This window comes from Gouania willdenowi, chromosome 11 (assembly GCF_900634775.1).
Source record: "Gouania willdenowi chromosome 11, fGouWil2.1, whole genome shotgun sequence".
In the NCBI taxonomy this organism is placed as follows: Eukaryota; Metazoa; Chordata; class Actinopteri; order Blenniiformes; family Gobiesocidae; genus Gouania; species Gouania willdenowi.
Genome location: NC_041054.1, coordinates 4239592 through 4263490, shown reverse-complemented (window position 1 = coordinate 4263490; position 23899 = coordinate 4239592). Strand labels below are relative to the sequence as shown.

At 37.8% G+C, this 23899-nt stretch overlaps 1 protein-coding gene across 3 annotated transcripts; it reads right to left on the bottom strand.

Moving 5' to 3' along the window:
* Positions 1-3681: 3681 nt before the first annotated feature.
* On the bottom strand, positions 3682-23850 carry tfap2e (transcription factor AP-2 epsilon). 3 transcript variants are annotated; one of them, XM_028461143.1, is made up of 8 exons: positions 23771-23850; positions 23093-23146; positions 20719-21162; positions 18824-18878; positions 12679-12910; positions 8610-8728; positions 5718-5856; positions 3682-4386 (listed from the first exon to the last, which is right to left on the bottom strand). In XM_028461143.1, the coding sequence occupies exons 2-8, from the start codon at positions 23117-23119 to the stop codon at positions 4125-4127; spliced, it is 1278 nt and encodes a 425-aa protein (XP_028316944.1). In that variant the 5' UTR covers positions 23120-23146; positions 23771-23850; the 3' UTR covers positions 3682-4124. The 3 variants fall into 3 exon arrangements, with proteins under 3 accessions (XP_028316944.1, XP_028316943.1, XP_028316945.1); XM_028461142.1 differs by lacking the exon at positions 23093-23146 and having other exon boundaries at positions 23771-23843; XM_028461144.1 differs by lacking the exon at positions 23771-23850 and having other exon boundaries at positions 23093-23318.
* Between the last annotated feature and the right edge of the window lie 49 nt (positions 23851-23899).

The window sequence follows — 23899 nt, the reverse complement described above, 5'->3', positions numbered from 1 at the left end:
TTTGAAACCTTTTAGCTTTTGTTTTAACCCACTTATTATCCTTGGGGTCAATTTGACCCCATTCAATGTTCATCATTCAAAAAAGAATAATTGACTATTATCTTGCTTCGTATTTTATGACTTTTCCTAGTTTTGACACAATTGATAAAGCATACAATTTTCATCATGATATTTTCCATTGTGCTGAACACGTTTTACAGCATTGATGTTCCTCTGGGGTCAATTTGACCCCAAGCTGTTTTAGCTGTGTAAAACTTGTCTGTGTGACTAATCCGTGTATCATTCGTTTTTGATTATGTAACAACAACATGAAAAAAAAAAAAAAAAACACCAATTATTTGAAATTTGTTTCCAAAATGAAAAAACGGAAAATGCCTTGTTTTTCAAATTCAATCTCTTTTGCTTCGGTACAGAAAACGTAAAACGAACACCTTTATTCGTTTCTCCATTACCGATTTGCCAAAGTACGTGAACCGGAAGTGTACTCTCATCCGACGCTAACGGCTATGCTAATGGCAGTTCAGCATGACAAGATCGCTGCTTCCAACTGTGCATCAGAAACGTGTCCTTTTCACTTTAGCTGGTGTTGGACACAGAACCTCCTCACACATATTTCAGAGGATTTAGAGACTCCGAAGTGTTGCAGAGCTAAAGATACCTCGGACTGTGTAACGCTTCACGTCCCCTTTTGACCTGAGGGTGGTGTTTTCAGAAAAGGTCATACCAACACTACAACCAATAGTGTTCATACACTTGTGGTCATTATTGTTGTCAGTAAATTTGAAAAGATTTGGATGAAAACTGTTGGACAAATTAATTCTAATACAAAAGTTGGGCCTGATGGTGGCGCTAGAGAACAGGTCATGGTTTCATTATCAAGGGGTTATTTATGTATTCAACAAATAAACAAAGTGCCTGTCCCAAAACTTGGTCAACATTCTTTTGAAAATAAGCAAAATTGACCCCAAGGGCGTAATTGTTGTAGTTGGCGTGCAGTTGTTGGACTTTATCTTTGGCCCTTGCCGGTTTTGCTAATGAATAATGCATAATTTATAGCAGGGGTATTCAACTTCAGTCCACGAGGGCCTGATTCCTGAGATTTTTAGATGTCTCCCTGCTCCATCACAACTGGTTGAAACCAAAAAATTAGAATATCATGGAAAAGTTGTTTGATTTCCATAATTCCATTCAAAAAGTTAAACTTTAATAGATTATAGATTCCGGGCCCACAATGTAAACAATTTCAAGTATTTATTTGTTTATTTTACATAATTTGGGTGTCAGCTCATAAAACCCACGAAAACAGGAATTCAAAAAAATGAGAATACTGTGAAGAAATCATAATTTACTTCTCAGTTTTTGCAGAAAAAAAGAGGAGAAGGACAGTGGTCCAAAGTCCTCTTTTCTGATGAAAGTAAAGTGTGCCTTTCATTCGGGAATCAAGGTCAAAGTCCAGTCCTTCTTCTCCTCTTTTTTTTTTTCTGCAAAAACTGAGAAATAAATTATGATTTCTTCACAGTATTCTCATTTTTTTGAATTCCTGTTTTCGTGGGTCTTTTGAGCTGGAAGCCAAAATTATGTAAAAAATAAACAAATAAATACTTGAAAACATTTAAATTGTGGGCCTTGAATCAATAATCTATGAAAGTTTTACTTATTGAATGAAATTAAAGAACTTGATAACTAGCCATTCATTTGATTCAGGTGTGTTGGAGCAGGAACACATCTAAAAGTCTCAGGAATCAGGCCCTCGAGGACTGTAGTTGAATACCCCTGATTTATAGTGATGATGATGATGATATTGGAGGGTAGCCCGAGAACTGTTTATGGTTTGGATGCCATAAAACCCAAACACAACCTAGCATCAGTACTGAGCTGCATACAGAAGAAGATAAAAACACTTTCCTTTACCCAGTAGAAGTCCATTGATCCAAATCATGGAAATGGAAATAAACAAGGATTTACAAAATAAAGTAGCATCTTGAAATCCAAATATATTCATCAGCCGTGCTGGGGCTGGAGAAACCAGGCCGACATTGAAACTAGAGTGTGTTGGAGCGAGGGTAGGGGTGTGTGTGTGTGTGTGTGTTGTCTCCTCTCTCTACCACAGACAGGTGATTAATAAACATTAAACAATCCCTTCTCTCTCCCTCAAACACACCGGAATCTGACGGGAAGAGCAGCATATGTTTGCCTGCAGGCCAAGGGAGAGATGGAGCTGTTTGTGTGGAGGGGAGGAAGGGGGGGGGGGGGGGGTGCATAGGAGGCTAATGAGCAGGGAGAGGGATCCAGCAGGTGGAGGTGATGTTTGTATGTAATCCCTGGAAAGATGTAACAGTGTCAGAGCCAGTGTCAGCCACAACATTATGACCACGTTTAACTGTTCTACTCGCCCGCACGACTCCAAAAACTGCAAAGAAATTGCAAAAAAATACAGAAAATGACAACAGCAAAAAAATAATACGCAAAACATGAAAAATACACAAAATGTAAGCGTAAATAAACTAAATGGCTCCAAAAAATGGTAGAAAAATATGCAAAATGACAAAAATTCAAATTGACAATAATACACAAATAACATGAAAAATGACAGCTTAACTTAAATACCCAAAATGGCTCCAAAAACACACAAAAAAAATAGCAAAAAATACCCAAAATGAACTTAAAAACTCAAATTGACAATAATACACAAAACAACATTAAAAATACACAAAATGACAACATAAATAGACAAAATGGCTCCAAAAACACTAATTTAATGCAGAAAGACACACAAAAAGATTCCAAAAACATAAAACCTTTGGCTTCCTGCATTAATGCTCAGATTGGTCTTTTTTTTTTGCTGACATGAATTGTTGATAATGTGGCCCTTGGATAGGATACAATCCCATTTTTTTGGCCCCCAGTGTGATGTCACCATAACTGTCTTAGAGAAAAATGTTATGTTACGTTTGACATCCACAGGCGATGGCTTTACTACAATATATCCTGAGAATCAGGCCTACTTTTTCATGTCTTAGTTTTGGTGAAAAAACTTCACCGCCAGGAACAAAAATAGATCAAATTATAGGATTACATTTTTAAACACATAGTATTTTTTTTTTTTTGTTAAATTATGAACATAATGAGTAATTAAGCAAAAAGCTTAAATTTAATTTATTTCAAATTATTAACATCAATCCTCATGAATATAATGATAACTTAAAGTTGCTGTTACTTAAATTGGCTTAAGTTGTCAATTCTAAGTTGTAAAATGTTGCTTTAGCTTTAAAAGGACAGAAAAGTCACAAAAAGAGCTAAACAGGAAGTTGTTTTACTCAGCGCCAAATTCGGTTGGAGTTTGTTTGACACGTCTGATGTAGACAAATAAAGTGAATATTTTCAATAAAGTGCACAGAATCAGATAAATAACCAGTACAAGGTGTTAGAAAGTCTAATCTCACATCTGTCAGGTCTTAGTTCTTTAATAATATATTACATTTATGTTGTGATACAATAATAATAATAATACCAACATTAATAACCATAATAATAATAATAAACATACACTGAAAGTACAAAATGATGTATTTGTTATTTACTTGGGTTACCAACACACAGTATTTCAAAATAAAAGAAAAAATCTTCAGCTGCCTCGCCTCCTCTCTGCTGCAAGAAGACGCAATTTCCCATGACCAGGAAGCTGTTCTCGTCCAATCACAGCTGCAGATAAAAGCTGTTCCAAAGGAGCCAAAAGTAGGTTGTTGGTCTTCGATATGGCTTATGACGATTTCAAGAAGATGCTGCATGTGTACAAAAATGTTTGATGGTGCATTTTTACCAAAGTAAATAAATAAGAGAGGGTAAATAAATAGGTTGGAAGTCATCCTGAAGAGACGCCATCATGATTAACAGAGGTCCATGCGTCAGTTTGAGTGAGGTGGCTGTGGATACACATTACAGTACAGATATCATCATCATCATCATAAACCCACGTCCTCGCCAACAGGGAGCGCAGAGGTTTCTGGGAGGTAACAGTCTCAGTTTATATCCTGAGGGTGAAGATGTGAGGACGTCACAGAGGGGTTCCACCCAGTCCTTCCTCCTCCATCGTCTCCCCCTTTTTACCCTTGGCTCTAAAAGTCCTATTTGCGGTGCTTCATCTCCTTCTCGTGGTGGTTCTTCCCGCCTCCTTCCCCCTTGTCCAGCATTTTGATGGCCTCCATCAGGTAGCTCTGGAAGGCAGAGAGCGCCGCGCAGATGGCCGGGGTGCCAAAGCCGTGGGTGAGCAGGCCGAAGTGGGTGAGGCTACCCTGGACGCCGGGCTCCAGGCACGGGGTGGGCCGACTGCCTCCGAGAGGGGAGCGGTCCTGGGACATCAGGTCCACAAACTCCTTACAGATTTCCCTGAAGGACAAAGAGAGACAAGACGTCAACATGTAGCAACACCTCACCTTTTACATCCTTTTGTCTTTTCAACCCAATGATTTAGCACTGTTATGTTAAGTTGAGGTTTCGTTTAATCAGACAAGGTTTTTCAGGACATTTTTATCTTCTGACATGTTTCGACCGTCAACTGCCAGTCATCCTCAGAGGAGTTCTGCAGATCACCTCTGATGGTTCCTTTGAAGTTTTACTTAACTTCCATGTAATAGTTCCAACAAAACTCATTTTGTCTCCTTTTTTGAATAGTATGTTAAGTTGAGGTTTCGCTTATTCAGACAAGGTTTTTCAAGAAAATTTCCTGAAAAACCTTTGGGAAAAACACGTCGGGAGAAAGACATTTCCTGAAAAACCTTGTCTGAATAAACGAAACCTCAACTTAACAAACTATTCAAAAAGAAGACAACTTCAATCTAGCTGGAACTAGCACTATTATGCTAGCGACAGTTTGCAGTAATGTCACTTTTTTGGCTTATTAATGACTAACAAGCTAACGAGCAGCACAGCATTGGGTGTAAACAGCCTCTTTGTAGGTTATAGATATAACATATCCCTGTATTAATTTAAAGTTTATTTATATACCTATAGCTATATATTCGTGGGTGAACTGCTAAGGGCTAACGGCACTACCTAGCATGGAGCCTCACTCACCACAACAAGGGTAAAACAAACACTAATCTTCTGCATAAAAACTACAGCCATTTGTAAAACATAAGGCATTAACCTTTTTAATAAGGTAGGCTAAGACAAACACAGTAAAAATATTTCTCAATCCAATTTTAAATGGTAGTTATATTAGTACGGTAATGATCAGTTCAATATCTTACTTTGTTGCTGTGAATTTACTGACAGTATTTTTAGTTTTATAGATTCTTAGCGTTCACATCTTTGATAACATTATGGATAAAGTGGCTAAAAAGGATCTAATCAGATTGTCGTCCATCTATTCTAAGTAGAAAGCAGCGTTATGATAACGGTAGCCTGTTTAGAGTGTGAAAAGTGATGTTATTGTCTTGTTTTTTTTCATCAATTGTTTTATATAAGATGATTAGCTTTGGATGTTGTGAAGGCTAGCGTCAGTTTGGTAACATTATAAGTTGCAGATATTTACTGGGTATCAGAGGAAAGAGAAAAAGGTTGATTTTTTTGTAAAATAAAGCAAAAAAAAAAAAAAGGTGTAGTATCGTGGAGGTTCCACTAGTGGCCTCTATTGTGCAGTAGATCGTTTGTGTTTCTGCGCCATTTTCATTCAAATCAAGTCCGTTTCATGTTCGAATACCAGTGCGTGCACTCACTTAGTGGCGAGCAGCATGCTGCGCCGTGTTGGGAGCTGGTCGGGTTCGCTCTGCCTGCACAGATACTCGGCTGTGGCTCGGGCTGGAAACTCCGTCTCACATACGTAGCCAAAATCCCGCGCCAAATGTACGGCTTCGCCTGGGGGAGGACAAAAGAGAGTGTCTGAGTTTACACGATAAAAAGTAAAGCAAAAGTGTATTTTTTTTTGTTTGTTTGTTTAGGAAGTCATTTGTCTTATAATAATCTGAACGCTTGCAATTAGTGTTGTTAACTAGAGACAACATTTTTATACCAAAACCAACTACAGCAGCATGACAATACAGCCACATGAATACATAACCTTTAGAACAGGGGTCACCAACATGGTGCCCACGGGCACCAGGTAGCCCACATGGACCATAAGAGGCGCCCTCTGGCCTGTTCTAACTGGAGCACTGGTTTAAACACACAAAGATAAATACAGGTGACAGATATAGTTAGAGCTTTAGTAGAGTTACATACTGCTGCACTTGATTAGTTTTTGTATTCAATTACACATCTTTAAATGTTTATTTTTACTGAAACATTGGGACACATTTGTTTAGGTAGGATTTTATTAAAGAACCTACAGATTGTGATGTTTCTTTTTTTTTTTTTTTAATGCAAAGAAATATTACAAAATTGTTAACTTGCACAAATGTTACATGTTTCACGATTAGTTAAAAGGTTGTTAGTTAGTGGCTAATTAATAGGAACATAAAGATTTCCTATGAAATGTAATGAAAATTAAACAATTGCATGAGTGAAGAAAGAAAATGTAAGTGTTGAAACATTTCTTACCATTTTAAGTCACTGCTATACTTTTCCTTATTATCGTATCCTTTAATTAAAGTGAAACAGTGACAGTTTAGTATTTAAGCGTTAAACTGGGAGCCCTTTGGATTATTCAGTACCTTTGAAGTAGTTTCAGAAAGGTTGGTGATTTATTTTTATATTCTCCTTTGAATAAAGTATTTCTTACCCTTCCTTAGGGAGGGCTGGCGATGGTCACAATTATGCAATAAAATAAATTAAATTATTTAATTGCAATAACAAAACATGCATTGTTGTCATAAAAAAGATTGCACTTGATGTAGTGTTGACCTTTGACAGCATGTGCAGACAAAGTAAAAAAAAAAAAAAAAGGTTAGTGACCCTTGCTTTAGCACCATTTTTGTCAAATCACGTGTACCCCCTCTTTATATCATAAGTACCTCTCCATAATTCCATACGAGTTTTCATATGTGGAACAACATTGGTTCCCTAAGGCTTAATAATCTACAAATTTATAACGATGAGTGGAATTTACTTAAAAAAATAAAAAAAAATACCCTGCAACTTTTATGTGATTACCTCAATAGTGAGTAAACACAGTCTCCATTGTAAAATATAGCTAATTATGACCTCCTATTATTGTCAGAAGTGTGATCAAATGGCCTCTACATCATAAAATAATCCTGTTTCAATAAAATACAATAAAATATAGTGTTTTATTGACAAATAGTACTGTTTGTTTGCAATTAATTTGCCCCCCAAAAAAAAAAAAATAGACTACAAAAGAACTAGGAACATTTCCCAATTATTTTTAAATTAAATGTTAAATCTTTCCATGTACCCCCTGCAATGTGCTCCTGTACCCCTACGCATACACGTACCCCAGTTTGGGAACCCCTGCTTTAGAATGAAACCACAAGGTTTCCTTCTTCTTTCATTTTCGACCAGAATATGCTTAACCCACTGTAACAAGACCCTGGTCCACTTTGGGGTCCCGACCCATGAGTTGTGGAACCTTTGTTAAAGAAAGTGTCTATTTGTACGGTTGCTGTACATACAAGTAGGGGTGGGAACCTCTGGGTACCTCACGATACGATACGCGATGCAAAACTCACGATAACGATTATATCACAATATGACAATACTACGATTATCAATGTATTGGTCAGAAATCAATCTGCGATAATCCATGACATAACAAGAAAAGAAAAAAGATTAAGAGAAAAAATACAATTTTTATTTTATATCTTTGAAAGACAATAAATTGAAAAAGTGTCCTATAAACAGTGACATTATTTTAGTGCAACATTTCTGTAAATAAGTGTCAACATAACAATGTAAACGAATAAGTGTTTCCAATAGTGCTTTCTGTAAACAATAAATAGGGTCTTTCTTACCAGTGACACCATTATTGTACAATATTCCAGTAAACAATATATTGGTTCCTTCAACAAACAGTGACAAAAATTCTGTGAAGACCTACCTGCTCATTTAAGTGAAAAAGCAGAAAAGGTTTTAAAAATAAATAAATAAATAAATCGATACTTAGCGCGAGCATATCGATAATCGATTGTGTGAAAAAATATTGCAATATATCACCCTATCGAGATATCGTCACACTCCTACATACAAGTACGTAGTGTGTTAGGGTTAGAATTAGGTTTAGGGTTTATAAGTACGGTATTTAGCGTTAGGTTATAACCCAATATCGCAACAATTTTTAGGGTTAGGATTCGAGTTAGGTTTAGTCTAAGTCACGTGACCTAAACTGGTCAAATTGGGGCACTGCGTACGGATACAATGTCGGTATATTGATACGACAACCGTACGGATAGTCACTGCCTTTGTGAAATGGTGCAGAATAGAGCAGTAGTGGCATTGCTGGGGTCGAGTCAGGTCAGAAAGACAAACTCTCTCTTTTTTAATCTCACTTTCACATGTTGAACACTAGAGCTCAGTGTCTTTGTGCTGCGGATTTTCTAACTCGTGCTGTGTTCACGTCCGCTCATGCAAGAACGCCTCTGTGGGTATGTGTCTTTATCTGTCAGGGGGTATGCAGGTCATTGTGTGTGTGTGTGTGTGTGTGTTTCTCTGCTTACCCTCGACCAGAGACGTTAGCAGAGTGACGTTGGCCGCCTTGCGTCGCCCGGCGGGCAGGTTGAGGCCAATCTTCTCCAGACGCTCTCTCAGACAGCGGCCACCATTCTTTGACTTGGCCCTGAGGGGGACAGAGAGCGGTTTTTAGGAGATGCTTCTTGTGTGTGTGTGTGTGTGTGTTTGTGCGTGTGTTTGTCTTATTGAGTCGCATTGTGTGTGTGTGAGTGTGAGAAAGGCTGAGCTCTCCCTATGTTTCTTGTCAGGACAGATAGTATTCACCAGTATTCTGCATTGAAAATGCAATTTTAAACACTTTATCAACACAGTAGACCTGTCTATAACCAATCATTCACAAACTAAACAGATTATTTAAGTCATTTGTTCACAACCTTTTTTTGATCATGAATTTCTGGCAACCTAAAGACATTTTTTTTCTTCCAGAATTAATTTCTGATCATGTTTGTTACAATGTATTACAAATACAGAGCAACCATGATTAGTGACTTGTTTTGCCACCTCAGATATTTGTTTTGTACTGCATTTAATAATAATAATAATAAAAATAATAATAATAATAATAATAATAATAATAATAATTATTATTATTATTATTATTATTATTATTATTAGATAGATAGATAGATAGCTTTTTTCAGACTCGGGGTCTATAAAAACAAATACATATAAAAAGGTCTAACAGTCAATTTTTAAAAAATTATTATTATTATTATTATTATTATTAACTAGATTTATATTTATCAATAGAATACAGTTGAATCAGTATTCAAAAATGTATCTTTAACCAGTATTTTTATTTATTTTAATCAATTACTAGACATTTCAGGCGACCCCATTTAAAATCCAGGTGACCCCACATGGGGTCCCAACCCCAAAGTTGAAAAGCACTGGTTTAAGTCATTTTGTAAAAGGAAAATGTGTATTCCAATGCATATACACATACATAACAATGTGTTGACACAAATTGATTGCGCTAACATCTGCATAGCACGTAAACTCCCGGCCACTAGGTGTCAGTGAACCACATCAGACCTTGTTAAACTACATCACTCCTCAATGCATTTTAGCTGGAAGTTGATTACACTTTGTTTTCATAAAACATACTGTAACTGGACACGTTTATAGATGTATGTGTTACAATTTAAGAACTTAACAGAATCAGAATCTGTTGTAGCAGCAAAAGTTAAACTTTTTATTAAAAATATGACAGTTTAATAACACAGCTTGTTTTTTTTAATATTGGTGGTTGAAATACAGTTAGTTACCATTTACTTGTTGTCGCAAAAAATAAAAATAGAAATAATTTTGTTCTTGTCAAGGTGAAATTTTGTAAGTAGTGATATTGTGACGTATAATCGTACTGTTAGATATCGGGATATATCGTATCGTGACATGCAAATCGTGAATCGTGTCGTCAGATTCATGGCAATGTACACCTCTAGTGGTGCGATATCATTCATAGTGCTTAGTTACGTGTCATCTAGTTCCGTGGACATTATGAAGTTATTCCTAAGAAGACCAGCAAACATTACAGAGAACGGATTGTAATAACGGATAAAATCAAAGAAACAATAGAAACACTCTTTAAAACGTCAGAGCCTGACTTGAAGTTCCACTCTTTTGGTGAAAGGCGACATCATTATCCTACAGAGCAATGTGAATTAGTCCTGAAATGACTAAGGAAGAGGGTTATCATGTATCAAAGCCTAAAATAACGAAGAATTGTTGGCACACTTTTTGGCGTAAAGACTTTGGTGCATTGTTATCAGCGCGGTGGATGCACCCACTGGGTTTGTAGCTTTAGATCTTTTAATTACATCCTCTAAAAAAAAAAAAAAAAAAAAAAAAAAAAAGGATTTCAGCCCGCAGACCCAAAAAGTCGTAAAGTTGTTCTCTTGCCTCGAGGCCGCGGCTCATTAAACCGCATCACTTCTCTTGTGATTTAGTCTCATGACCCATTTAGGGTCCTCTACTCAGGCCACCGCAGAGTTGCTCCAAAACCAAAGAGAAAAAGGCATAAGTGTCCTAATGTTGGCTTTCTTTATGTTAAGGGGATTTCACAGAGTATATATGTTAGTCATGAGATGGAGTCACTTTATGGACAAACACATGTACGGTCGGCACATGTCACCTGATTTTTAGCTGCATCATAAAGCTTCATCGACTGCAGAGAATTAAAAAAAAATGCATTCATAAATAAAACTACATTTCCCATAAACTCTTTCGATCGGGGTATGTATAAGACCTGCTTTACATTGCGTTATACCAGAGGTTTCAAACCTTTTTCGGGTCGTGACTCTATTTTTATATCACAAATGTCCGGCGACCCCAGAGACATTTTCTTTTCTAGAATTAGTTTTTGATCATGTTTATTATTTAGTGTGTTACAAATGAATGCACACAGTGACAAGTACACCTCAGATATTTTTATACTCCATTTTATTTGAACATTTATAGTTGAGAAAGTTGAAGTGTAGGATACAGTTATTTTAAAATGTATTGCGTGTTGTGTGTATCATGTTATGTGTGAAAAATACAAAATAAAAAATTGATTAATTTAAGCTAGCCAGCCCCACCAGCTGACAGTAGCAATTTCCTAATCAGTTAATCACCCAGCTGATCATATTCCATGCTTCCCATTGATTAGAGTGAGTCATGGCGCTGTATTTAAACCACCGTAAACACGCCTACTTCTGTACGCTTCGTCCGCAAACGACTTGCAACCTACCCCAGCTCCTCCTCTTCTGTCTAATTAAACAGATGGCAACGGCTCAATCCGGAACCCTCTGATGTTCTATCTCTCTATCCTGTTCTGTTGGTCCTTCTGTGCACTAACCCCAACCAGTCGACGCAGATGGCTGCCGCCTCTGATCCTGGTTCTAAAGAAGATTTCTTCCTGTTAAAGGGAGTTGTTTGATTAGTTGGGTTTTCCTTTTTCTTACCAGAAAAAAATGATATCTTGATAGCGCGTCGAGATAACTTTGTAATATGTAATTTGCACTAGTTGAATTGAAGATACCAACGCTGTGCTTCTGTTCCTGCGACCGATCTCTCTACTTATGCCTCTCCATGTAGCTCCTCCCAGAACAGAGTCTTATCGCCAAATCTAAATTACATGCTTAATAAAGCATTTGGGCGCTGGGTACAAACCATCTTGTTGGGCCCATACTGTAATTTATGCACACTTTTTTTTCTTTTTATTCTTTTTTCTTCACATTAACCTAGAGGTTCCCAACCTTTTTCGGGTCGTGACCCCATTTTTTTTCTAGAATTTTTTTTTTTTTTTTTTACAAATTACTGGACTTTTTAGACGACCCCACATGGGGTCCCGACCCCAAGGTTGAAAAGTACTGCGTTATACTGTAGGAGCATTCTCAGTGAATATTCATTCACATTTGGATTAACATCCATTTTTTTCATTTTTCAAACTTGTGTTGTTTTTTCAAGGCTAACATAAACACCAGTTTTGTTGTTAGTTTGTAATGCAGCTTTTTTTTTTTGAATAGCCACATTGTGTTTTATTCAGCATATTTCATTCACCTAGGAATGCTGTGTGTGGTTGTACATTTGTATCTTGCATAAATGTAACAATTTCATAAAATCCTACTTATTTTGGATTAAAGTTGATTTGTGAGTGGAAGGTGAGTGTGAGCAACCATTCTCAATGTGACGTTCTTTTAGTTTCACTCTTGTTCCTCGTAGCATGCTAGCCTCTTTCCCTTTGATTTACATTCAAACCTTGTGATATTTCAGATTATATCAGCGGTTAGAGGCACAGAGGAAAGTGTATTTCGTAGTCCATTTTCGGAAATTTGTAGTTTTTTCACCATGCCAGACGTCACAAACCTTCGCCGCCGACGGATTATTACATCACCTTGTGGAAATGCGTCTGATTGTCAAAACAAAGTGATGGCCTTTCCCTAACTCCTTTAGGAAGTCTCCTAACACCTTTCCTTAACCCCAGGAAAAGTGGATAGGAAAGGAGATAGGAGGGGCTATTGGGATGCAGCCCATATCTGATGCTCTATAACCGGGACCATGTCGTAGACTCACCTGCGAAGCACTCCCCCCAGCAGGGACGCATTGAGGCACTCAGGTGGAGCCAGACGTCGCTGCACCTCTCCTACTGTCACCTTGTATTTGGAGGTGGAGCTGAGCAGCGACAGACGACCAGGCACTGAGCAGAACACCTCGGCCGGGTTGGACACGGCGCCCATTCCCAGACTGTCCTTACCCAGGGACAGCGCAGACAGGGAGGATCCGTTCAGTTTGGAAGGGGTGGGAACTGTGGAGGAGAGAAGGAAGGGTTAAAGATAGAGAGGAGGAGTCAGAACATGCATTGACAGCAGTGCTGGGAGTTAGGGCCAAAATGCCGATGTACGATATAAATCTCGATAATTTCAATTCATAATAAGTCTGACCATAAAGACAATTCATGGATACATTTTATGATGCAAAACGCCACACAAGTACATTTATTAACAAGCAGCTGCACAATATGTGACACTTTTGTCTTTTTTGCCTCTAAGGGACAGCACGTGTGAGTGAGTTCTGTAGTGTGGCTTGTTTAGGGGAAGGTCTGGGTTAGGACGCACTCAGAAATCCATTTTTGAGTCCAATTCTGAGAAGTAGAGAAAGCAGCAAATCCTAAAACAAGTAATTTGATATATTTTGAATATCGATATATCGCCCAGCTCTATCAAGAGTACATCAGGTATGATTTTTGTATTTGGGATAATAAGAAGCCATAGAAATGTATCTAAGAGATGAAAACCAGCAGGTGGAGCTGAACCATAATGTGTATCTGACAGGATTGGTCACCAGTTCATCACAAGGTTAACACACAGCGTGAGGCAGTCACACACACACACACACACACACACACACACACACACACACACACACACACACACATCATCTCTAATGACCCATTTAGAAGCTTCCATGAACTTTAAGTAACGTTTTTCCACTCATAGAGTGTATCTGAATGCTAATGCTGAAGTAGAGAGGAAATATAAACACATGTGCAGCAGTACCAGGAATAACTTGGGTATGATCTATTGTCCAGTAATGACTGCATTAAATCCGTTCATGATTATGAGCGAAAAGGCTTCGACTTGTCTCTGTGTTAGATTATATTAGCTTCCCTTCTATACGCTTTAACAACAACCTACTTTAGCGGTCAGACAACAAACCTCCATCAAGTGCCAAATCTTCTCATTGGCAGATATTGGCAGATACCTGGATCAATGATCCAGTTTGTGAAATTCATGATGAAATAGATCCAGAATCAGTATATTGAATCAGCCCCTCAAACTCATTTTAGTTCAGGGGCCAAATACAGAGCAGTTTATTTTAAGTGGGCCACAGATTTTAGGTGGGAAAATTAGTAATTCAATAAATAAATAAATAAATCTTAATAAATGAATAATACAATATGTAAGGCTTTGATAATATCAAATCAATAATAGGTAACAGTCCTCATGTAAGATCTTCACTTTCAATGTAATTTTTGATTTTATGGCCAATTTTTATATAATCAGGTGGAATAATGTGAAGAAAATTGCAGGATTTAGAAAGAATTGAGAGTTACTTTAACAATTTCAGGTTATAAATAACTCCCATCATGCGATATAAGCATGGGTGAGCCCTGCTAATATTGTGGAATCTGTGAATTATCTACAACTGAATTAGTTGGTCATTTATTTTACACAATAATTCATGGTTTCTCTGACTTTTTGCTTTCTGCTGTGGGTTGAATTGGATGCTTTAAAGGGCCCTTGGATTTGGTGTAAGGTACTGCTGACATAATCCTGCTGTGGCTAGTGGTGGTTTCAAGTTGTATAAACCAGCGCTTCTCAACTGGTCTCACCCCTGGGACCCACATTTTGCCACGGTCATTAAATCGCGACCCATTTTTTTTTTTTTTTTTCGAATTCAACCAACTAAATTTAGTTTCTCAAAAATAGCCGTTGAAAACACCTATATAATCTTTTTTAATAGATAAATCTATATATGTTCATGTGCAACATGCATTTCACAGCATGCCTGTCAAAAGAAAAGCTTCTTTCAAAATAAAAGACAAGTCAAACATCAGGCATTAAGTATTTATCTATTTTTGACCAGCTGTCCACGGCCCACCCAGTACAGGTCCGCGACCCACTTTTGGGTCCTGACCCACCACTTGAGATTCACTGGTATAAACATCTGTACAAAAATATCAGTTTTATTTGTGGAAATGTAACGACACGTGCATGGATATCAGAACTGGATTTAACTTTGAGTCTGTCGTGAAAACTAAACACAACATGTAACCTGTAACTATCTCAAGGTTCTGAGGTGAAATGAGTTGTTGTGTAGATTATCATCCACATATGTCATGTGCGTGTGTGTCATGTGAGTGAGTGTGTGAGCCTCCTCCTGGTTAATCAATGCAGTGTTATTTGCTCCCCTGCGTAGACGGGCTCTAATTCTGGAGCGTGGCTCGTTGTCTGGTTCAGGTTTTAACAGCGCATTTTAAAAACAGCTTCATCTTCTCACCTCCATTCACACTCACTTTATAAAGCACGCTGAACTTAGCTCTCATTTAGAGGACAGAGGCAGCTTTGGGTCACCAGGATCCGTGTATGAAAAAATGCAAAAACGGAAAACGACTTGTTTTTCAAATTCAAGCTCTCTTGCTTCGGTACAGAAAATGAAAAAGGGAAAACGAACACCTTTATTCGTTTTCTCCATTACCGGTTTGCTAAAGTACGTGACCCGGAAGTGTACTCTCATCCGACGCTAACGGCTATGCTAACGGCAGTTCGGCATGACAAGATCGCTGCTTCCAACTGTGCCTCAGAAACGTGTCCTTTTTGCTTTAGCTGGTGTTGGACACAGAACCTCCTCACGGACATTTCAGAGGAATTAGAGACTCCTAAGTGTTGCAGAGCTAAAGATATCTCGGAATCTGTAACGCATCACTTCCTGGTCACGTACTTTGGCAAATCGGTATTGAAGAAAACGAATAAAGGTGTTCGTTTTCCGTTTTCTGTACCGAAGCAAAAAAAACAAGTCGTTTTCCATTTTTTCATTTTGGTTTTGGAAACAAATATCACATAATGAGTGGTTTTTTTTTCCGTTTTTCATGTTATTGTTACATAATGAAAAACGAATGATCCACGGATTCACCAGGATCATATACTGTATGTTGGTGTTTGAAAGAATTTGTTGCAGCCCTGATATCAAAAACATGAACCTACACTCAAACTGAAGACTTATTTTAATGTTTAAGTGTTTCCATGTAATATCTGTATTATAGTAAAAAGCTAAACCAGGATCTAATGCAAAATATTCTCTTTAGGTTTAACCTGTGACTAAGTTTAGACACACAATGTGGGGTTGAATTGGCCTTTAAACAGAAGAAACCATGATATCAATATATTTGCTTAATTGTTCATAAATATTTTTCAGCCATATTATAATAAAAACACCAATAATAAAAAATGTAAATAATGATTGCTATTAAATATATTAAAATTGTCTTAAATAAGTAGGAAAAAAAGATGAAAAATGAAGCCCCAAATATAAATATCATCAAAAGTCTTTCAATAAAACAGATAATTGAAAAAAAAAAAAAAAAAAAAGCTATTAAGAATGTAATGCAACAAATGATTTACGGGAGAAAAAAATATATATATATATATATAAAGAAATAAATATCAATAATGAAAAATAAAATAAAGGAATGTATTAAAAAAAAATTACTAACTTAATCGTAATATGTTAAAAATGAATGACAAAATAAGACCAGAAATAGAAGGGAAAACTATAGCAATATACGGTTTTATTTATTTATTTATTGTTTTAAGTATAACACAAACAAATAATGGACTAATTATCAAAAAAAATAAAAATAAATCAAATAAAAATGGACAATTTTATATCTTCAATTAGACTTTTGAGATATTAAGAGTATTTATTTTATGAGGTTATCTAATTATAATTACCCATAGAGACGTGATACACTTTAGATTTCACAACCTTATCAGAAACGATATAAATGGATTTGTAGAGTTCACACTGAAGTTTTTCCACAAAGGCCTCGTCACGTTGTTTGTGACGCTTATCATATAAATGAGCCGTTGTTTTTCTTCCTGATTTGCTGGATTTTTCATCAATCCTTTAATGAACACAGAGCATGAAGCTAAGGTTAAGCTAAGCATCTTTGTTCTTTTTATTAAACTGTGGTGACATTAAAAATCCTGTGTTTCCAAACGTTAAGCGGCAAAGTCTCTTCATCCTCATCCCTTTGTCATTAATCCGCTCCTCCCTCTCTTTTCCCATCTTTCCTTCTTTTCTCCTGCCTCCACTTTTCCCATCAACCCCTTTTTCCACGCTGTCTTCTTTTCCTCGTCTCTCTCTCTCTCCCTTGGATTTTCGTATTCATGAGGCCTCAGCTTTGCTCTGTTATCTGCTCTGAGTGCTCGCTGCAGGTAATTGATCAATGCTGAGCGTTGGCAAACACAAGGAGAATCATGGAATAATAACTGTAGCTGTTTGACTGAAGCCTCCGTTTGACAAGTACATCCTTGTTTTAGCGATTCTGCATGATTTCATGTTGTGGATGGACGTGTATTTAACACATCCAAACTCATTTTAGTTCAGGGGCCAAATACGTAGCAGTTTATCGTAAGTGGGCTGCAGATTGATGATGTTGAAGCAATAAGTGACAGATATGAGTCCCTGCAGGATCTTTACTTTTGATTTATTTGATTTTGTGACCAATTTTGATGCAATTTGGGGGAATTTTGTGGAATAATTTGAAGAAAATTGCAGAATTTGGGAAAGATTGAGTGTTCTTTTTTTTCCACAATTTCAGACTAAAAAATGACTTCCATCATGTGATATAAGCATGGGGAAAATGTGAGCCTAGCTAATATTGTGGAGTTTCATTGGATTTGTGTAGTATTTTGGAGATATCTACAACTGAATTAGTTAATCATTTACACAATGATTCACGGTTTCTTTGACTTTTTTTTGCTTTCTGGATGCTCTAATGCCTATGTGTCAAACTCACGGCCCGGGGGCCAAATCCAGCCCTTTGTAGCATCCAATTCGGCCCGCAGAAGACAGTAAAAATGACAGAAAACATCAATTATTGTGCAAATTACCAAATAATCCAGTTGTAGATATTTCAAATTCACCAATTTAATGAAACTCTGCAATATTTTTATGGGCTTGCAGTTTTCCTTTGTTTATATCGCATAAATCCAGTCATTTTTAACTGCAAATTGTGGCAATTTTTCCACTGTGTGCAATTTCTTACAAATTATTCCACAAAATTCCTTTAAATTACATGAAAAATGTATAGAAAATCAATCATTTTTAAGTGAAGATCCGACAGGGACTGATGTTAAAAACTAGGGCACAATTGATGTTAAAATTGTTCTTTTCCTACTTGAGATCAAACTGGTCCTATTTGGCCCTTGAACTAAGATGAGTTTGACATCCTTGCTCTAAAAGGGCCGGATTTGGTCCCCGGGCCTTAAGTTTGACACATCTGGCAGCACATGAATGTCTGATATCTTCTGTTTCTGCTCTGCCACACCTGAAAGAAGCGTCTGCCGTGTTCTTTTACTTCTTTTACTAAAAATACCAGCTTGGATTTTCTAATCTGTGTCTCCTTCCACGCAGACTTGGTAATATTAGAGCCATCTACTCCCTGCAAATTTCCCCACAAACTCCTCTTTTATCATGCTCCCTCCCTTTTCTTCTTTGCCCCACTTCTCTCTGCGCTTCACTCCGAGCCATCCTTCTCCGCAACACACACGCACACACACACACACACAACACACACACTCTCTCATATGACCATGAACAGTTCATTAAGAATGTGTGCCTTTGGGGTGAAGTCTGCAGCTGAGTATTAGAGGACTTCTTGACTTCAAATGAAATAGCAAAACAGAATTATTTATAGTGTGTGTGTGTGTGTGTGTGTGTGTGTGTGTGTGTGTGTGTGTGTGTGTGTGTGAAAAAAGAGAGAAACTGGTGTTAGAGTGCCCCTAAACACAAAAAAACCCCTTCAGCATGTATAGCACAATTACGTATAGGTGCACCACACACACACACACACACACACACACACACACACACTCTCTCTCTCTCTATCTCTGTCATACACACACACACACAGACACACAAACACACTTCTTACCTTTTTTAATGACAGAGTGGTCGAGGATGCCCAGGGCTGATCCTTCCTCCATTCCCTGTGTCAGACAGACAGACACTCACTATCAGTTATCCGATGGTCTCTCACACACGTACACACACGTACACACACTTTGTTTCCCTCTCACAGCCCATGAACCCCATCCATATCCATATAGATGAAATAAAATAAACCCGTGAGGGGAAACTGCAGCCTGAGTTATTCCATGTAAGGCAGAAAATCCTCAATAATTAGAAATACATCCCATTAATACACAAAACAATGCATGAATATTAGCACTGAGTAGCCTTGAACACTTTGTGCAGAGCTGTAACACCAGAGTGTCACAACAATATGTGCATTTTAATGCCACGCTTTTGCCCCAAAGTCCTCATGCAATGAATAAATTTGAATTTAAACATTAAATACCGTAAATTTTTATTTCAATGCATATTGACATTGTAGTCATGTATTCATGTTTAACATTGCACATGCATGAATCTATTTTTTTTCTCCTCAATTTCTATTTTTGGAATACATTTTCTGGTAAATTTAGGTTTTGAAATGATCAAATGTGACACTTTTATTTTGGCGTAAACTGTGTGAATAAATGAGGTTTATTTTTCATTACTTGCACAATTTCAATGTAGTACGTGTGGGAAAATTTGACTATTTCTCTTTTGTTTGGGACATTAAATTGCCATTTTGTGTCAAATTCTGCACATAAAGAGAGAAAAATCCAATAAAAACTGCAGTGAATTAATTTGAATAAAAGTCACATGAGTGTTATTTGTTCTTTTTTTTTTCTCACTGGGGGACAAAACGTGTCTCACATCGTGTCCCCTTTGTGCTGACTTTAGAGGATGTTGATCCATTGATGCAGTGAGTGAAAGCTGGGAGCGTTTAAACAGCGGCACGCCGGGGTCGAGCCTCTGAATGAGCGCGTTCACATCGATTGGTCACGGTACTGTGCGTGTGTGTTTGTGGAGACTCTCTTTTTAATTCTCTATACGTGGCATGGATGCAACAAAGTGCGCAGCTGCACCTGCTGCACAAAGTCTGACTGATGCACACACACTCCATTCATTCAAAGTGTGTGCGCGTGTGTGTGTGTGTGTGTGTGTGGACATGCACACACACACACACAAATAAATACATTTGTAGATATATTTTTGGGATGATGCACCACAAAGTGTTTCAAAGTGGCATCATCCCAAAAATATATCTACAAATGTATTTTTTAATAAAAGGTATTACGTTGATTTCTAATTTAAAACTCACAGTAATCCCATATTAACAATCCCAATCTGTTGTGTCAAAATTACATATATATATATATATATGTAATATTTATTATATTCAATTATATTCAAACTAAGTAAAACCAATATTTCTTGAAATGTATTTCAAAACCGACATAAAACAGATAACAATATCACAATGTAGTAAACAAATGTTACAATTGAAGTTTGTTTATATTTCTATGTTAAAAAATATTGTATTTTTATTGTCTGCTGATCTGCATGTGCGCGTTTCAGGAAAACAGGCTAATAATAATAAAGGCCTGCAGGGGATTTTCACACATTAAAAAAAAAAAAAAAACAATATGAATGAAACAATGCCCCCCAAAAATAAGAAAAGTTGGATATTTTGTTTAGATTAATTGTTATTTTTGATTGTAAACGAGTTTTGCATGTATTGCATTTGTGTAAATAACAGAGGTAAAGGTGGATGCATTGCCTGAGGCCTTTTGGCCAGCAGGCCCAGAGTGAGTGTGCACATGGTTTATTTACATAGAATAATGAAATAGATGAGTTTTAGATCATTGTGCAGGCCATGCGTCTTGGTTTGCCGACTTTTACGCACAGATCGAACTGGTTTTAAGATGGAACACATACCTGGAGGTCATCCAGGCCGTGATGCCCAAGGTGCATCAAAGGTCCGTCCCCTAGCGCAGCCGCACCCTCCCCCAGTCCGTGCAAGATCCGAGGGACAGCTGCGTACTCCCGGCGGGGGTCCAGGCTCAGAGCCCGGTGAGACTGCGACAGAAGCCCCCCTTCCTCGGAGCGCGACCTCTGCGAGTGCCATGCGGCCGCTTGCTGATGCTGATGGATGGAGTTGATGGAGGAGTAGGGGTCCGACAGGTGGGAGTAGGCCGAGTCCTGGTTCTGGGAGTAGGGCAGAGACGACTGGGGGTACGGTGGAGGGAAGTACGGAGGCTGGAAGTCTGAGGCCGGGGTGTGACAGAGCGGTGGAGCCGAGGAGTAGGCAGCCTGGTTCAGGGAGGAGAGCTGGGAGAGGCGACCACCGGGAGAGGAGCCGCTCAGTCCGTCTGCACGGTCCTACACATGGGTTACAGGTCACCTCACATTAAAAACCACTTCACAAAGAAGAAAAACATTTAAAAAAAATATCACGAATAATTGTGTTTATCCACGTGCGGAGGGAGTAGCTCAACACATACAACAAATATTTAAAAGCTGCAAGAAAACAAAAAGGAAGAACAAAAATTCAACCAATAAAGGACACTCACTTTTATTAACAATCAGGTAATATATTAGTACTTTATTCAAATTGAGGAAACCAATTTGCACATAATTTTTTCAGGAAGATTTATACCCAATATTTTTTTCATTTCATACCTTCTACTAAAAACATTGAATTATAGGCTAAACGTAACAAGCATTTTTTTTTTTTTTTTTTGTTCATGTTAACCATCATTTATGCACAAATATTGAGTTAGATAAATTAATCCTTAATCCTGACACGTGATTAATGCATTTTTTCTTACTTTTATGAAATTTCTGACAATTTAACAGCGTATGAAATACCATAATGCAGTTTGAATTCATTAATTTACCTTCAAGGTGTAGTAAACATGTGACCTTAATACATTGGACATGTGATGTGACCCTCACCCATTCACATTCACGTTCAGAGATGCCATACAAAGCACTGACCACCATCCTTTGGGAGCAACTTAAGCTTCAGTGTCTTCATCTCATGACAATTCAGACTCATCCAAATGTTTGGGGTGGAATAAATTAATTTGGCCTGATGCAGTTTATGGATGTTCTTTGAAATATCATGCAATAATTAATTTTGATATTGATTTATTGTTGTTTAAAAGCAATTGCATTAAAGCTTATGTGTGTCACCTGAAAAAACTATAATTGCAGATTTGCAATTTGTGCACTTGGTGCGTAAAATGCAAAATTTAAAAAAATAATTTAAAGCTGGGGGAAAATACCCAAATTACAAATGTATGCGAGAATATTCGTTTTTAGTCCAACAGAAAATAATGTGAGGATGAATGCACGTATTATTTTTGATTTATTAGAAGAATGGGGAATAGCAGCAGTGCGGTTGAAGTGATGCGCTTTGGCAGAGGACGCCTTTGGCAGCGCTGCACAGCACAGCCGTGTCAGAGAAGTCACCAACCACCACCACCACCAGGAACAGGTATAACACCCAGACAGGAAGGTGGAGGGCTTGTGATGGAGTTCATCTGTGCGTAAAACAACAAACACCATCGGGGCACCGCTGGAGATTTCAGGGGGGAGAGGTGCTGCGGATTCAGATCCACTTCAGTTTCAAGTTTTCAAAGTGATTTCATAGTAATTCCACTGACTCAGTCCTCTACATCTGTGCTCTCACGCGTCCTGGTAAAATTTTATTTTTATTTATTTATTTTTTTAAGCGGGGTCACACGGAGCAATGCCATTGCAGCCAGTGCATGTGTTGATGTGCATTTTTAGTCAGGCAAACAGAGGCGCGTAAAGGGCACGGGTCGCTCAAACTGCAGCATTTCCAGACCAAACATGTCTGCTTTTATCATGGAAAAGTGAACAATTGAAGCAGCGCGGAAAGGGACTGCCACCCTCTGTGTGGTGTCACAGTGGACTCTCCACTGTCACATTCACTGAGCAGACAAAGAGCGTCTCTGCGCACAGACACGTTGCAGTTTAACGCACGGACTCAATGTCGTGGACACATGAATTATTTCACTAAACTGACTTAAAATTAAATATAGACTATTTAAAAAAAAAAAAAAAGAAAAGTTTCTATACAACATATGAAAAAGATCGCTGTGGTCTTATAGAGTCACTCAAACATATACTTTTCACTTTTACGCACATCATTCCTTCATTTATCCCCTGCACCTCACAGCAATCTTAACATTCTTCATTCGACTTTGTAAAATTTGGCAAAAATCAATAAAATAAGAAAGTAAAACAAAAATAAAAAAAATCAAGTTTCATCCAAACTCACCATGGCTGAATAGGTGTGGATTAACATCTGGAGCCGCTCTGGATTTCCTTAAATCTTAAAAAAAAAAAAAATAAAGTCAACAGGAGGAGCAGGTTGGCGCCAAACACTGTAATCCAAGCTCTTTTAAAGCTCCATTCAACTCGAAGGTGTCCGGATTCACTTTTCTTTTTGTTACTCTGGGAGCTTTTTCTTACACGCAGATGAGAAGCAGTGGCTGTCGGTCATGTGTGTATCACTCATAGAATCCCGCATCCTCTCCATGAGCGCGCTACTTTATAGTTTTGCGCGCACCCGACTGAGGGAGGGGAGGGGTCGACAGGGGCTACTTCTCTTAAAGAGATATATTCAATCACTTGGCTTGTTAATTCAAACCGTGGCCTCAGTGTGAAGCTCGTTTTCGGCTTTGCTTTTAACGGTGGTGACGTTTTTACGCATAAAAATAGTGAGAGAGAGAAAAAAGAAAAAGAAAAATTGACATCGCACAGACACTATAATTAGCAACTATATTTGATTGACAAATATCCACACACAAATTAAATATTTTGGAGTTTAAAAATGATAAATTCTCAAGGTGAGATTATGTATTAATTATCACAATACCAGCAAATCTTGGTCTTTACGCACAGTTTTTACGCACAGCCACCTGTTAAAGTAAAGATTGCCTAGTTATGGTCTTACCTGCAAACCATCAGACTTGGTGCGGGACTTCCACAGCATGGTGCGGCTGTTAGCAGGACAAGGAGGAGACGGGCTGGAGGTGCAGAGAGGAGTGAGAGAGTTTGAACCACTGTGCAGGAGTTTGTAGGG

Coding starts and splice junctions, on each gene's coding strand:
- tfap2e (XM_028461142.1), bottom strand. CDS start 23,809: ATGCTGTGGAAGTCCCGCACCAAGTCTGATGGTTTGCAG. Junction 18,879..20,718: donor ACGGCCTGGATGACCTCCAG/GTATGTGTTCCA, acceptor TGTCTGACACAG/GGAATGGAGGAAGGATCAGC. Junction 8,729..12,678: donor CTGGGGGGAGTGCTTCGCAG/GTGAGTCTACGA, acceptor TGTCCCCCTCAG/GGCCAAGTCAAAGAATGGTG.